At 38.8% G+C, this 15,894-nt stretch overlaps 1 protein-coding gene across 1 annotated transcript in view; it reads left to right on the top strand.

The window, feature by feature from the left end:
* LOC149140793 (phosphoenolpyruvate phosphatase-like) overlaps positions 1–15,894 on the top strand; it is a 328,894-nt gene that overhangs the window by 280,934 nt on the left and 32,066 nt on the right. Inside the window, exons 6-7 of the mRNA XM_089446728.1 lie at positions 1,302–1,440; positions 14,672–14,892. Coding sequence (XP_089302854.1) covers positions 1,302–1,440; positions 14,672–14,892 — 360 coding nt within the window. The remainder of the gene's footprint in view (positions 1–1,301; positions 1,441–14,671; positions 14,893–15,894) is intronic.

The raw sequence follows: 15,894 nt of genomic DNA, 5'->3' as shown, positions 1-15,894 counted from the left end.
CTCTGGCGATGCGATCATTGACTAACACTTGTGGGTTTTGGTCTAACGACAATCATGATTCCCAACAATTTGAACATTGAAATTGGTCTTCATATCCTTCCATCATCTCTATCTCCTTTTTTGTTAAAAGACCATTTCAGCCCGTGGGCTTACCTGTGATATCGCCTTGACCCATATTGTTTAAGCCCTAGGAGAGCTGACCTAAAGAGGTAAGGTAGGTCATCAAGGTGACAATGGGTGATCTACCCCGTTTCCACGTGGATTGTGTGGCATGGTTTGGAGATTTCATCACTTTAACACAAAATTCGAAGAGGTAACAATTTCCATTTATGTGCCACAACACATGCCTCCAACATTAAATTGTATGAAAAGAAATCTAGACTAATCCTAGGATCATTGTTGCCAGGATTTTGAAAATCGTATTCTCCATTTCTTAATTCACTCAAACAGCAGTTCAGCTTTTTCAAACAGATATTACATCTTCTGTTCAACTTTCAAAGGAAGTCTCCTTATAGAAATGGTAACCCCTGAAACTTGTAATGTCTGGTCATCAAGTCACTTCAAAAATTCCTTAACATCTTTCACCTAAACATGTACCTTGTTAGCATATATGCATGGGGGCATATTTTGAGTTAGCAACACCAAAATGTGCCATTGAGGCTTAATAGATGTTAATTGATAGCTGTACTCCTGAAATACACTTTCACAAGTATCTACATAGTTTGTGGAGTCGACAATGACATAAATAATTTACTTTTTGGTTGATGGAGCATTCAGTCAGTAATCCCCATTTTGAGCTTAATATTCTACACTGATACCAGGTAGTTTCGTGGTACATTTCATTTTCAGGGGCTGAATTTCTGAAGAACATGTGAAATTATAAATGGAGTCAGATGTTGGAAATCTTTCAGTTATATGTTTGATGTCTTTCGGTTGTAACAAATGATAAGAATGTCTTTCACAAAACTGTGAAACCCTTTAGAAATGTTATGTCCTCAGAAGGACCATATCCATCGTAATGGGCTTTTAGTTCTTCACCTCTTCTCTATACTCTCTTGGTTACTTCTAATTACTATTTGAAAATTTTTGGTTCAGTAAAGAATGTTCCTATGTTTGACGTTTGATAACTCTGATATATTGAAAATCTAAAGTATTACTGATAGATAACGTTTTTCCTTTCCCCTTTTTCTTTGAATAATTTGAGCTTCCTTCTTTTTACTTTTAGGTCACTGCAAATGTAAATAATATTTTGATCAAATTTTCTGTATATCATTGTAATAGTCAACTCTTGTCCTGTACAGGGACAAACTGTTCCCTTTCAGCCTTATTTGCATAGATATCAAGTTCCTTACATTGCATCTGGTAGCACCTCACCTCTTTGGTATTCAGTCAAACGGGCATCGGCGCACATCATTGTACTATCAAGCTATTCACCATTTGGTAGGATTTTATCTATTACATTCTGTATCTCACTGGTGTTTGTATTACTCATTAAAATAATGGTACTTTATGGAAAAACTTCTCTAGAAGATTGCTAACAACTAGCATCATGCTTCTTTATGAGGGTCTTCACATGAGTAGAAAAAATGAGTATGAAGCTTATTATAAAAACATGCCTTAAAAGCTATGTTAATTCTGGTCATGTAATCCATTTTGTGAAGCAAGATCCAAAACTCTTATGTAAAATATTCTATGCAATAGTTAAAACTTAGTACTGTATCACAATTCTTACGCTTCCATGCATTTTGTCCTGTACTTTGTAGTTGGAATGGTTTCTTTTAACTTACAATTCCCTATTTAAAATTGGAAGTTACTTTCAAGGAAAGCTAGAAATAATGAATCATGGAGTTGTGTCCCCTACACTCCTTGTATATTGGGGAGAAGGGGACACTGTGGAAATGTGTTGACGTGGCTCAAAGATGTCCTTGGAAAACTTCTTGTGAGCTGTCTCGAGGACATTTTGGGGTGGTTCTTTGATCCCCACAAGTGATGCTTGTGTTTCCCGTGAAAACTCTTCTTAGAAAAGAGGGATTCTTTTATTTTTTCCTTTTAACGATAACAGCTTGTAGGGTTTAGAACTTTATTTTTGACCCAACTTTTCTCTCTCGAAAGCCTGAAACGATTATTCACCTATTTCAAGTTTGGTCTGTCACGTTTGTTTTTTTTGTACATCATTAATCATCGATTCAAATGTTTGAGTAGACGTTGCATTGTGATTTATTACTTGTAATTATTTTTATGTAGGTTTGCATTATATATATGTTTTATGTGCTATCCCATGAAATATTGGGGTTCTCACTAGACATCCTTGAAAGTCATACTCTTATCACCCAGTTCTTGAACATTGGTATAACCACATAGATTTAATTTGAGGAACGACAGATTCCTTATAGCGATATTTTATGAGAGTGTATTTTCATCATGTGGTGGTTGAACATCTTGTTGAAGGAAATGTAACTAGGTTCGGTCTTCATAAATGTACTTTTGATGTTTGTATTTATTCAAGAAAAGAAATATTATTTTAAAAATATATATCAATGAGTTTCTTGCTCATTGAAATAGGTCTAGCACAAGTCAAAGTGCTATAGGTGAGTCAAATAGTCAAAAGAAAATGTTGAAGACCTTAAAGGCATTATTAGAGTCAAAAGGAATACCTCCAAGCAAAGTCAAGTCCTCTCCATGCAACGACATCCTTCAAGAAGCAAAAATGATGAAGAATCTTCAAGTCAGCCTGCAGTCTTCAAGTCGGCCTAAAGGAGGGACAAACCTCTATATATAGAGGCTGTCCACTCCCTCAAACGACAAGCACTTACCTCTGAAATCAGCGAAGAAGGATAGCCAAGAAAAGGTGAAGAGAAGATGAGTTTGAGGAGCCTCTAGTGCAGCGAAGAAGGAGAAGTCAAGACCGAAGTCAAAAGGACTGTTTTTAGGGTGAAAAACAGTCACACATGCGAGAAACAGAGTCATCTCTGTGGTCATAACAGCAACAATATAACAGTCCCATATCTATCATTGTTTGGGCTAGTAAGTTAGGCCTATAAGGCCTTCTACTCTAGCGAAGGAAAGACTCATCTAAGCAAAGATCAAAGGAGCATAATATACAAGTAAACCATCCACACGTGCGAAGAACTAGGACTACTATACAGCCACACCAAGTCTACATCTACATCTCAAGAATGAGCTTGTTTGGTTGAAAGAAGGAAAGTATCTACATAAGGATATCATTGAGTATAGAAGAGAAGCATCTCATATAGAGCTCACATAAAGGTGCTCTATCTATAGCTGGAAGAAGGAGGACGAAGTGCCGGAAGAAGAAAGACTAAGTGCCGGGGAAGAAAGTGCAAACATAAGGGAGGACTTGACTTGTGCTTGGAGGATATTCTAGTCAGGGGTCTAGGGTTTGGCATTAATCAATAAGAAGCTTCAATAAGAGAAAACTTAACGAAGGGTTTTCCTCTCAAGAGAAGAGAGGTTTTGGCCCTGGCAGAGAGCCAACATCTTGTGTTCTTGTTCTTATGTTTTTGGTAGCAGTTTGATGAAGTACACACACGCATTAATAAGAAGAAGAAGATTAAGCTAACAAGAAAAGTGAAAAGACTTCACAAATTGTTATCAAAAGAAGAAGAATCACACTACACCTAATTGCCCTAGATTCTTGAACACATCTTACAACCTATCCAACCACAACAATAAAAAGAGTGACAACTATCTCACTTGAGTATGTTTCTCTAATATGCAGTGGTCTTGTACTTATGTTTTTGGACTTTATCTTGAGAAGTGCAAGATTTTCCTATAATAGGGGCAATGTTACTCATTCTGCGCTATACAATGCGCTTGTCAGTAACGTCATGCAATTATTAGTGTCCTGGGTGGCCTGCTAAAGTCACTTCACATTATATCTGCTTCAAAGGCTAGGCCTGAAGCTAACTAATTGAAAATTCATACTATCATTATAGGGAACCATCAAAACCAATCAACAGGTAAACATATCCTCTTACTAGTACAGCCAATCCTTCATAATTGCTCCTATTTTGCTCCAACAACTCAATTACATCACATATTTTGCATGGTTTCTATGTTAGTAATGTGCACCTTAAGAACTGTTACCCACCACCTGTGGGTAGTGTGTAGGAGAAAAGTTTTCTCCTAGATGGTCCTCAGCCAGTGGCCCCTTGCAGCCACCAGATAGCTCGATGTGCCCACTTGAGCCAATCATGTTGTCCCTCACCCGCTTGTTATGATTGTATGTTTGAAGGTGGGCCTCCTAACCCCGAGGGTATGGCTTTCATTGGTGTAGTTGAGTAATTTTCCTTACTTGTCATGGGCACTTTTGGGATTGATTGCTGGGGGGATTCGGTGGAAAGAGTGAGTTAGGTTTGTATTCTTGTCTCCATTCCCCGATTTCGTGGTTACCCTTGTATCCTAGTTCCGCAGGATCTCCTTTACTGGCCATTAGCTTTAGGGCTGGCACTACTTGGGAAATCCCGACTTTGGTTGTGTGGTCCTGCGTTCTGACACCACATACATCACCCCCCTCCACTCATTTTAGCCCTATTCATCTCTTTTCCCATTCGAGTCCACATGTGTCCACTGGGTCCACATAGGGTTAACCTCTCCCTCCCCTTGTCTACACTTTGGGTCAGGCTTGGAATGATGCCCCAAAGGTTGATGTAGCTAAAAGGAAAAGAAAATGCATAATTTGGCCACTCTTAACAGGAAATGTACCACAAAATTCCAAAGATGGCTGGGACATACAAATATAGCAAGTGGGCAAAAGCCAAACATGAGCTCTACCCCTTATCCATGGCCATCACCTTGGTTCCTATGGGCCTTAGATGAGCCCCTTCCATCATTAAGGAACCCATGATTGTCCCAACCCCTAGTGGGCGCTGAACCGCCCCACCTTTCGGGGGTATCCACTACTCTATACTACACATCATGCTCTCATCCCTTGGAGCCTCGAACAGTTATGATGAAAAATCAATCAAAGGCAAAAGGCAATTGAAGAAGGGTGGAAAAACAAAGGTTGGGGTAACTCATGTACCACTATTTGCTCCCTTCTACACTCATATACCTAGGTGTGGGCTTCCCTTATTATAGCTACCCTTGTACCATGACATGTGGTCTGGATGATTCCCTTGATCCCCACTTTGTTCCATTACTATATCATTTGCCACTTGCCACTTGAGGGATGTACCATGGACATGTCCCCCCCCTTTAAAGGTTGAAACCACCTAATAGGGTCTTTGATTAACCCCCTATTGAGCTTGGAGACACTTGTACATGCCAAAGCCTACTATGGAAGGACATGCCACCATGAAGTGCCCCATTGATTCCATGACTTGTAAGCTCTTTTACTTGATTATTCTGATGGTTTGTTGTATTGAAGGGCAAGGGGACGCATTGGATCTTATGCAAGATTGCAGGTGGGTCTCCATTTGGGGCTTGGTCTCCCTATACAGGGTCCTAGCCCTCCAGAGGGCCACATTAGCACTTGTAGAGTGAGCATTGAGAGCCATGTGCTTCCAACATAGCAGAGAGTACTTCATGGATCCCCAACACCACTCGTTGATTGCTCATGTTCCACCTTTTGGATGAGGATTATACGCCTATTTCACCATGCCTAGCCGATTCTTCACATGCACCATACACTTGGTAGATGTTCAAGGGTCTAGAGGATGTCTCCCACTATAGAGGGAGGGCTTATGTCATCATCCTAGCCCTTACAGATGGTTTACAGGCATTTTCGATCCACTTGGAGACCCATGAGGATGTCCTTGTGCCCCCACACCCACTTGGGAGCACCACAGGTTCTTGCTTGGAAAACAAGGGGCCAACCCCTTGTCCACTATGTTTGGAGTCCAGTTCTACATCATGGCACCCCTTGGACTTCATTAGGCCTCCTCAAAGGCCCAACAACTCACTATATTGATCATTTTGCCCTCTTGAGAGGCTTATTCTTATGTTATTGAGCTATTTTGGTGGGCTTGTCACCAAAAGTATTGTTATTATGCACATTATTTTATTTTAGGGGCATTATTAGTCCAAATTAGGCCATTCGAATCCCTTAGAGGATTGTATAAATAGAAGAGAGACATTCTCTCTCATTCATCATCACTTGGATTAGGTTATTCTCTCTTGTGATATTTTCACTATACCTTTTGGAGGACGAGTTTGGATCATATGGATGAATTTTGATGTTTGGTTACCAATCTTTGTCTGGGAGCTTTTCTATTGGCATATATTGTTGATTGGATATACTCTTTAATGCATGTAAGTGCTCTTTTAATGCTATTTTTGTTATTTACTTTGTCACATGCATGTTGTTGGGATTTTCACTATACTAGGTTGAAATTTACTGCTTTTTCTTATGCGAAATTGTGGAAATTGTGATCTTTTATAGTGATGCATAATGTCATGGGCCATGTATGATTGAGTGAATGTTCCTAGAGATAATTTGGGTTAAATACATCTTGATAAGTCATCAAATATTGCAAGTCGAAGTATAAAGACCTTGGAGTAACTGTTGTCATGCCCTAATGCCATTCAGAGTTGTTTTAAGTGCCTCCTTGATTGAGTGAATCCATTCCAAATATTAAAATTTTCCTTGACTCCATGTCTCCCAAAGGAAAAGGCACTAATCATCCATTGGTGATCATTTTCAACGCTTATTCTTTTCACCTCCCTCTTTTTCGAGGCCTAGACTACATAGGTCACCTAGGGCATCAATTATCTCACAATCTAGCCATCCAAACACTTCGATTTTTGATTGACAATTGTGCTGAGGTTTGCTCTAGAGGCCCTCTAAATTTGAAGCAAATCCGATGGTGGGATCTCGAGATATAGCAAGCCCTAGCTGAAGGACCATTTCTTGCCGTAGGTTTCCCTTGGCTAGTGACCTCATTTGGATCATTGCATGCTATTCCAAGAAGATTTTCCCTTTGATCCTCTCCTCTTTCACAATTAGGTCAAGCCCCTCCTTGAGTGACCAATTCCACTTACTTGACCTAATTTTGGGTCCACTTGGTCCCGTGTGGTCCCACAACCTATTGAATTTAATTTCACAAAGACCACTTGGAAACCAAGTTTTCACAAGGATTTCTAGGACTAGGTATCTTCCTTACAAGTCTTATCTTTAAACCCTAGTCCTTGAAATCCCCTTGGCCCTTCCTAGTGAGCCTTATACCTTGCTTCTCAAGCAAGAAAACCATACAATTGAGTCTCTCTTGTGAATAGGCCTTAGGAATCACTCCTCATCCTTTCATTGACTCATTCATCTAGTGATTCTCTTTATATCGAGTCTCCTCCCATCGGTGAAAGTCCGTAAAGAGCAGGGAGCCTTAGCTGAGGTGATAGTGGGCTATCGCTCCATTGTTGCCCTTGACCTAGCAGTTTCCCTTTAGGATCCCCTCCTAGGACCCCTGCTAGTTTGTGCGGTAACAAGCACCACATGACATTGCATTCTATATTTGGTCTGCATGTTGTGCATTTTTAAGGCTTCCTCAACCTTTACTGCTTTGTTAAATCGGTCACAAAGAAGGGAATATTTGTACTAGAGTGATATTTTCATAGTTCTATAGCAACGGACAGAATTATGCCACCCAACTGTCCAAGTTACTTTATGGAAGGTGGACTTTGTTTGACTTTTATTGAGAAAATTGCCTTGTAAAATATTGCGGCTAGGTATTATTCTGTATCTATTCTTCTCTTTTGCTAGCACTTGATCGCAAGTTTTGACTCATACAGTGTTATTTTCATCACATGGCATAATCTTGTAGAGATGCTTTCTTACACAAGTTTATGATCTAGTGCAAGTTGTTTTACAATGGGAGCATGTAAAATTTGTTGTTCAAACCCCTTTACTTCTCACTAGCTTTGTCTCATACTTTTACAAGGGTTTTTTTGTGAAGAAAAGCTAGTGAGTGAAATTTGTTTGCGGGAGCACGCTACTGAAAATCGCTCACAAATGGGAGTGATTTGTGTCAGGCCAAGAGGTAACTCCTCAAATGAAATTTATTTATTCATTTAGATTGCTCATAGTTATATACATGAGGGAGTGACTCTTGGGTTTCATCTCCCGATGACTCTTCCTTTTCCATTATTTATTATTTACACTATTTACAACTGTTCACCCAATCCCCATGATTAGGTGTCAACATTCCCCCCCTTAATCTGAAGGGATGTTGGTGAGTCCAAGCATCATTTTGAATCTTTCAAGCTTTTCTCTTCCAAGTGCTTTGGTGAAGATGTCTGCAATCTACTCATTAGTGGAACAATGGCATAGATGGATTGTCTTGGCCTCAACATGATGTTGAATCAGATGGTATTTTGTATTGATGTGTTTCGTTCGATCATGGAACTTTGGGTTCTTGGCCAACTTTATTGTAGAGGTGTTGTCAATCATGAGTGGAGTCGAATGTACTTGTTTTACCTGCAAATCTTCCAAGATTTTCCTAAGCCACACAATTTCTTTTGTTGCCTCAACTGCTGGCACATATTCTGCCTTTGTTGTGGAATATGTTGGAACTGATTGTTTGCGTGATCTCCAGGAGACAGCTCCTGATCCAAGACTCATAGCATAACCAGAAGTAGATACCCTAGTTTCTTTGTCTCCATCAAAGTCTGAATCAGAGTATCCAATGAAGCTGAAGTCGCCCACCTGCGTATACTTGAGTCCAAAGTCTTGAGTTCCCTTCAAGTACTTTAGAACTCTTTTTGCAACAGACCAATTTCCCTCACAAGGCTTTTGCATAAACCTGGAGAGGATTCCAACAACAAACGAAATGTCTGGTATGGTAGTAGTCAGGTAGTTGAGACTTCCTACAAGCTGTCTATACTTTGTTGCATCCTCAAATTCTTTTCTTTCAATGGATGTGAGCTTTAAGTTTTGTTCCATTGGAGTAGTTAGAGGATTGCATTCAGCCATGCCAAACTTGTTCAACAAATCTCCAATGTACTTCTTTTGAGAAAGGAATATAGACTTCAAATGTTGAGTTACTTCAATACCAAGATAGTAATGAACATAGCCCAAATCAGTCATTTCAAAACCTTTCCTCAATTCCTTCTTTATGGATGCAATGTAGCTCTTATTGTTCCCTGTCATCAAAAGATCATCTACATATACCACAAGATATACAACTGTTTTGCCAACTTTCTTGACAAACAAAGTTGCATCATCAAGATCATAATGTTTGAAATTGAGTTTCAGAAGATGCTCAGTTAATTTTTCATACCAGGCTTGTGGTGCTTGCTTGAGGCCATACAAGGATTTCACAAGTTTGCATACTTTATGTTCATGTCCTTTCACAACAAATCCTTCAGGATGGGACATAAAAACATTCTCTTTTAGATCTCCATTCAAGAAAGCAGTTTTTACATCCATTTGATGGACTTTCCAACCATTCTGAGCTGCTAGGGCAAAGAGTGTCTGGATGGTAGCCCATTTTACTGTGGGGGAAAAAGTTTTCTCATAATTGACCCCTTCCTTCTATGCAAAACCTCTTGCCACAAGCCTAGCTTTATGCTTTTCAAGTGAGCCGTCAGCTTTATACTTGTTTTTGTAGACCCACTTGCAGCCAATCGGTTTGGTTCCCAATGGAGGATCAACCAGCTTCCAAGTTCCATTCTTTATCAAGGCATCATACTCCTTTTGCATCATTTATTTCCATTCATCATGAGAAGTAGCTGCTTTGAATCATAAGAAACATCCATATCAACAGGTGGATAGGAATCATCTACATCACCTCATTTTGCCTTGTTGAATTTCTTGTTCCTGTCTTTCCAACCTCATCAAGATGAACACTTTCAAGTGTCTTTGTCAGCCATTTTGGGGGACCTTTCTAAGATGGTCCAGGCTGCTCAGTTGATTGAGTTGGGACTGAATTAAGATTGAGTCTCCCAATTCTGTCAATCACATCACTCAAAGTATCATCAATGGTTGGAGTTTCATGTGAGGGAGAGAGTGTTTCAGAAGAAGATTCCATTGATTGATCTAGTATAGGAATCTCCCCTTCAAGATGTGGAATCTGATTATCAAATTCTTGAAATGATTTTGCATTTGCATATTTGTCCAAGCGATCAAGTTGATGCTCAACAACATTGTCAGCTTTGGAAGATTCAAGAAAGATTACATCTCTAGATACAACAAACTTTTTATTAACTTCATCGTAGAGACGGTATGCTTTGGAGGTGTTTGAATACCCCAAGAAGATACACTTACGACTCCTTGCACCAAGTTTGTTTATCTGTACCTTTCGTATCAAGGCATAACACTTGGAAACAAAGACCCTGAGATGCTTTACCAAAGGAATGTGCCCATACCACATTGCATAAGGAGTCTTGTTTCTAATAGCATTAGATGGACATCTATTCTTTACATATACAGCACATAGCACTGCATCAGCCCAAAACATCAATTTTACATTCTTGAAAAACATCATGGAGTGCACCATATTTAAGTTTGTCCTATTCATTCTTTTAACTACTCCGTTCTGTTGGGGATTATAAGGCACAATTGTTTGATGTTTGATCCCATGTTGGCGAAGATAGTTTTCAAATTCATTTGAAGTGTATTCTTTTCCATTATTAGTGCGAATAGAGCCAATATGAGATTGTGCATAATTTTCAATCCATGCATAAAAGTTCTTGAATGTTTGAAAAGCATCAAAATTTTTCTTCAATAAATAAACCCAACACATTTTGGTGTAGTCATCAATAAATGTCATCATATATTTATTTCCATTTGCAGAAGGAACAAGCATTGGACCACATAAATCTGAATGAATGAGTTCAAGTTTTCTATGTGCTCTGGAATGTGAATCATGAAAAGACTGTTTGCTAGGATTTCCTAGAATGCAAGCATCACATTGCTTAAGTTTCCTAGGAATTGCAAGCAAACTAGTAATACCATTTTTCTTCAACAAGCGAAGGTTGTCATAGTTCAAGTGTCCAAATCTAACATGCCATAATAAACTTGATGGAAAGGTACCTTCATCATAATGAGAATTGTATGAGAAATTTTGTGCACGAGCAGAGGTACCTTACAGCTTGAGAAGCCTTTTTTCTTCTATCCCCGTCATGACAAGTGAGTGATCTAATGCTTTTGTCACCTCAACCTTGCCATCAAACATATGAATGGAGTGTCCTTGCTGGTGGATGTGGACCAAGGACAACAAGTTTCTCCTCAACTGTGGGAGATATAAAACATCATGCAAAAGAAAGTTTGGAAGACCAGGCAATTTAAGCCTGATTGTGCCAAGCCCTGATGGCTTGAGTTTTGATTTGTTTGCAAAGTATACTGCTCCATCAACATTGTCAGTAAATTCTTCAAAAAAATCTCTTCTAAAATTCATGTGGCAAGTTGTTCCTGAATCAAGCAACCAATCATTTTTCCAAGAAGCAAGTGAAGCATTAAATAAGTCTTTATTTACTCCAATATTACAATGTGCCACAACATAGTGAGCAGATTCAGGTGCTTTACCTTTCTCTTTGTCATTAGTTTTACCTTTAGGTTGATTTCTTTCCTGCTCAATTCTGTCCCAAGGCAACTTGCATGTGGATGCATCATGTGATCCATCTCTATTGCAATGTATGCAATGCAAATCTGGCATTTCTCCTTGAGAGTGTTAGCCCCCCTGCCTCTGAAATTTCTTCTTCCTCTTCCTCTTCGACCACCTCTTCCTCTAGAAGAACCTTGAGCAAGATTCTTTTCTCTATGTGCAAGACAAACAACCTCTTCAGAAGACTAAGGAGTTGTCTTCTTCCCAAAAGCTTTCTTTCTCTCAACAAATTTATTCACAAGGGAGTCAAAGGTAATTTCTTTGAGGTTTCCATTTGCTTGCAATGACTTAAGATAATTTGAGTAAGTGGGATAAAGTGCCTTGACAAAAGCTATCAGAGGAATGTCCAGTTCAACATTAGTGACTTTGATATCATGCATAATAGATTTTACTTCTGATGCAAGAGCAAGAGGATCATCATTTTGTAATTCAAGGCTGAACAATTTAATCATGAGTTGAACAACTTCAAGTGCAAAGTATGAGTCATAGAGTTCCTTCAGTTTTTGTAAGGCTTCGAAAGCATTTGAAAATGGCAAAATATGGTGACTCACCTCTTCATTTACTGATGCTGCAATCAAGGCATAAGCCTTGCTGTTCTTATTTTCCCAAATGCCAAATTATTTGTCTGAGGTAGGCTTTTCTTGTTCTTTGTCTCCTTCTCCAACACACACTCCTTTCCACAGCTCATTAAAAATGAGAGTGTTTGATTTTCCGCGACCATTCTAGATAGTTCTCATTCCCGGTGAGAACCACTCCCACAATAGATATCAATGAATGCATTGTAAAATCTGTGTATTGTGGAAAAAAAATACTTCTGCTGCAAAATTTTATAAAATCTGATTCTGATATATGAAAACAAAGGTATTATTTTGGGTGAGGTGTATATGGAGCGAGATTCATTCAACGTAATATCATATGGTGGTATGGCGCGCAGAGATACGACCAAGCGGGAGGACTGTTGGTTGACCAAGCATATATAATATAGGCGTTATACCATTGAACAGAGTCGGGGCTCATCCACAACGTTATATATTAAAAAAACGGTGGTATACAATGTTCATCCACAACGTTATATATTAAAGAGGAGGCCTTACATGTAAAGGTCGGGGACTGTCAGCCATGCTTCTGCTGCGAGGAGGGTCGAGCCAACTATGCGGGGTTATGAGAGTATACGTATACGTATTATTTGACAGGGCGTGAGGGCAGACTAGTGTTATGAATACAGTAATATAAAACCAACGTTATATGGGATTTTGGGCATAAAACGCAGTGACAGAGGTATAGTTTGGGAGTATAACCAGATGGAGGAATGTAATGGGAATGTGAGCCGAGCAGTGAATGGAAACCAGCGGAATGGTATTAACGCGTGGGAAATGTATGACTATGGGAGGTATTATAGTGGGATGATATTATCAAACAATGGTTTCAGGCCTGCGTGGATACCAAAGCTATGCCAAATACGCCAACAATGTAAGGAAGTGTTGCCACAACCTGTGGTTTACAGTGGTATGTAAAACATCAACACAGTCACAGTCACATATAAAAAATCTACATATACCAAACCTCAACGTTGTCACAGTCACAATGTCGTCCACAGCACCACGCTTCCGCTGCGTACCTCCAAGAAATGCACAGTGGATGTTCAACGCACCAGGTTGCCTCAACGCAACAATACGACCCCTTCAACAATAAGATTGAATACGAAACCCAACGTTTAACGCACCAATGCATTCAACAATGCACAAAATTTCGCAGGGATTTGACAGAGATGTCAGTCTGCAAAAGATGCAGAACATAGGCAAAAGGGAGTTACAAAGTAGAGAGGGAAGCCAAAAATGGCGTTGGCTCTGATACCATGTCAAGCCAAGAGGTAACTCCTCAAATGAAATTTGTTTATTCATTTAGATTGCTCATAGTTATATACATGAGGGAGTGACTCTTGGGTTTCATCTCCCGATGACTCTTCCTTTTCCATTATTTATTATTTACACTATTTACAACTGTTCACCCAATCCCCATGATTAGGTGTCAACAATTTGGGAGCACGCTCCTAGGGTTGCTTCCTGAGCACTTCTGTTCGGAGTGCACTTTGAGAGCAGCAGCAGGGGCCGGGACGGGGGGGGGACAATCTCTTGCAGCACTGGCTCCAAGTGATATAAAACTTCAAGTAAAGTAGGGTGTTCACCATGTTGGCTCAAATCAATCCCATAATATCAATTGTATCCATGTGAAAGAAGATGTATATGCAAAGTTCTATGATGTCAATCATGCGAAGATAAAATCAACATGTGATATAGAAACTAAAGTACTATGATGATCCCCCACACAACTGATAAGACATGTCTTATTTCACACTACTATGATCCAACCCCTTGGAGGGTGAGAACCATCCTACATGAGCAAAGGTGAAGAATTCTTTGGACAAGATGAGCAATATACCATGAACAACACCATGATGTTGGGATGTTTTGCATGATCACCAAATTCACCAGGTGATTCATCACTCAAAGTTATGAACTATGAGAGGAGTACCAAGCCATAATTTATCAAGCATGATCATCCAACAAGGAGAAATGAGTCCCCTCCAATTTAAAATTGCTCATGTAACTGAATGGAAGTACGATCCTCATGAAGAAATCATCCTATAGGCCCCTATGACATGTGATGAACATCACGTGTAATCCTCATGCTATGTGAGGGGTAACACTACATTTTCTCCTTATTTTTGTTTTGATGTCATTTCGTTAGCTCTTTGTAGGGAAATTAATTCTGGCACCTTTTAAAGTGTTCTTATGACTAAAGAGTTCATTAATGCTGCTTTCTTCTTCTAGTATTTATTCCTATTGGTTCGATAATTTTCAACTTGTTGCATACAAATGCATCTGGATTCTGTTCCTTCTTATCTGCCTTGTCACTGATCATTGATTACATAAGAAAATAATATGAAATGTTACAAGGGAATGTATTTCGTAAAATACTTTGATAACAAAGAAATGCAGATCATAGTTGTAGTTTGAAATAAGTGACAGTTATAGCAATTAATAGAATTCCTTTTGATTTATGCGACAATGATGTGCATATTGAAATTTACTTGTGATTTTGTCTTCAACCAGCGAAATATACTCCTCAGTGGGTATGGCTAAAGAGTGAGATACAACATGTTGACAGAGAGAAAACACCTTGGCTTATTGTTCTTATGCATGCTCCACTTTACAATAGTAACAGTTTTCACTACATGGAAGGAGAGAGTATGCGAACTGTGTTTGAGTCATGGTTCATAAAATACAAAGTCGACATTATTTTTGCAGGCCATGTTCATGCATATGAGCGATCTGTAAGATCCTTCTACCTTCTCTTTCAGATATGTCAGTATTCTTCTTTTTGATGAATATTAGACTTGCTGATTTGTTTGCAAATTTTATACAAAGTTAGAACATGATGATCAATCAATGAGTTGCATTTTGTTCTCAGCTAATTCACATGACACTGGACCATGCAGATTCAAGTTTCTGACACTGAGCATAGAGAGCCCTCAAAACATGACATGGGGACATGTTACACACACATTAGAATTACAAAAATAATATAGACTTAAAGATGCAAATTTTTAGAAGATTTACAAATTGTTGATACAATTAATTACTCCATCAAACACAGGAGAAATTAGAATATTCAATACAAATAAAATTGAAGCTTCGGAATGCAAATTGCAGTTTTGTCATTAAGTCATTTCTTGTCATCAAAATCAAAATGCATTAGATAGATAAGAACATAGATTATCATCATACTAATACTATAGGTAGGAATGCCCATGAAAAATAGAGAATAGGGTTGATTTTTGAATTGGATAATCTCTTAGCTCATGAATTTGTTCTCCTTCATGATAAAACCAAAACCATCAAGATCACCACCATTACCACTATCATCTCCTCCATTCTCCTCGTCATCCATATCCAATCCAAGATCTGCATTTGCTAATGTGGAGGTGGAACCCTCAAGAGGATCACCATCATCAAAACTACTTGGCTCTAGCATTGGTGCATTAATATCGAAGTTAGCTATTGCCATCTTAGTGTTGTTGTCCATACAAATATCATCAAGAATACATCCCACATCTTTGTCTTTCCCTTCAACCCTATGTGACCAAGATGCAAAAATGGATCCGGATAAGGATCTGCTATATTTTTAAAAAGTCAAGATCCAGATACGACAAGGATATGACAAGTACAAAACTATATAATAAGATTATTTTTAATTATTAAAAACATATTTGATATTCAAAATCAAAACCATTCATGAATCACAACATTAGCACTGAAACCATTATATATTTTAT

Source organism: Pinus tabuliformis, chromosome X (assembly GCF_031772625.1).
Source record: "Pinus tabuliformis cultivar Carrire ecotype Pingquan chromosome X, CPIR1, whole genome shotgun sequence".
Lineage (NCBI taxonomy): Eukaryota > Viridiplantae > Streptophyta > Pinopsida > Pinales > Pinaceae > Pinus > Pinus tabuliformis.
The sequence above is the reverse complement of the archived record's forward strand: the minus strand, read 5'-3'. Positions and strand labels throughout refer to the sequence as shown.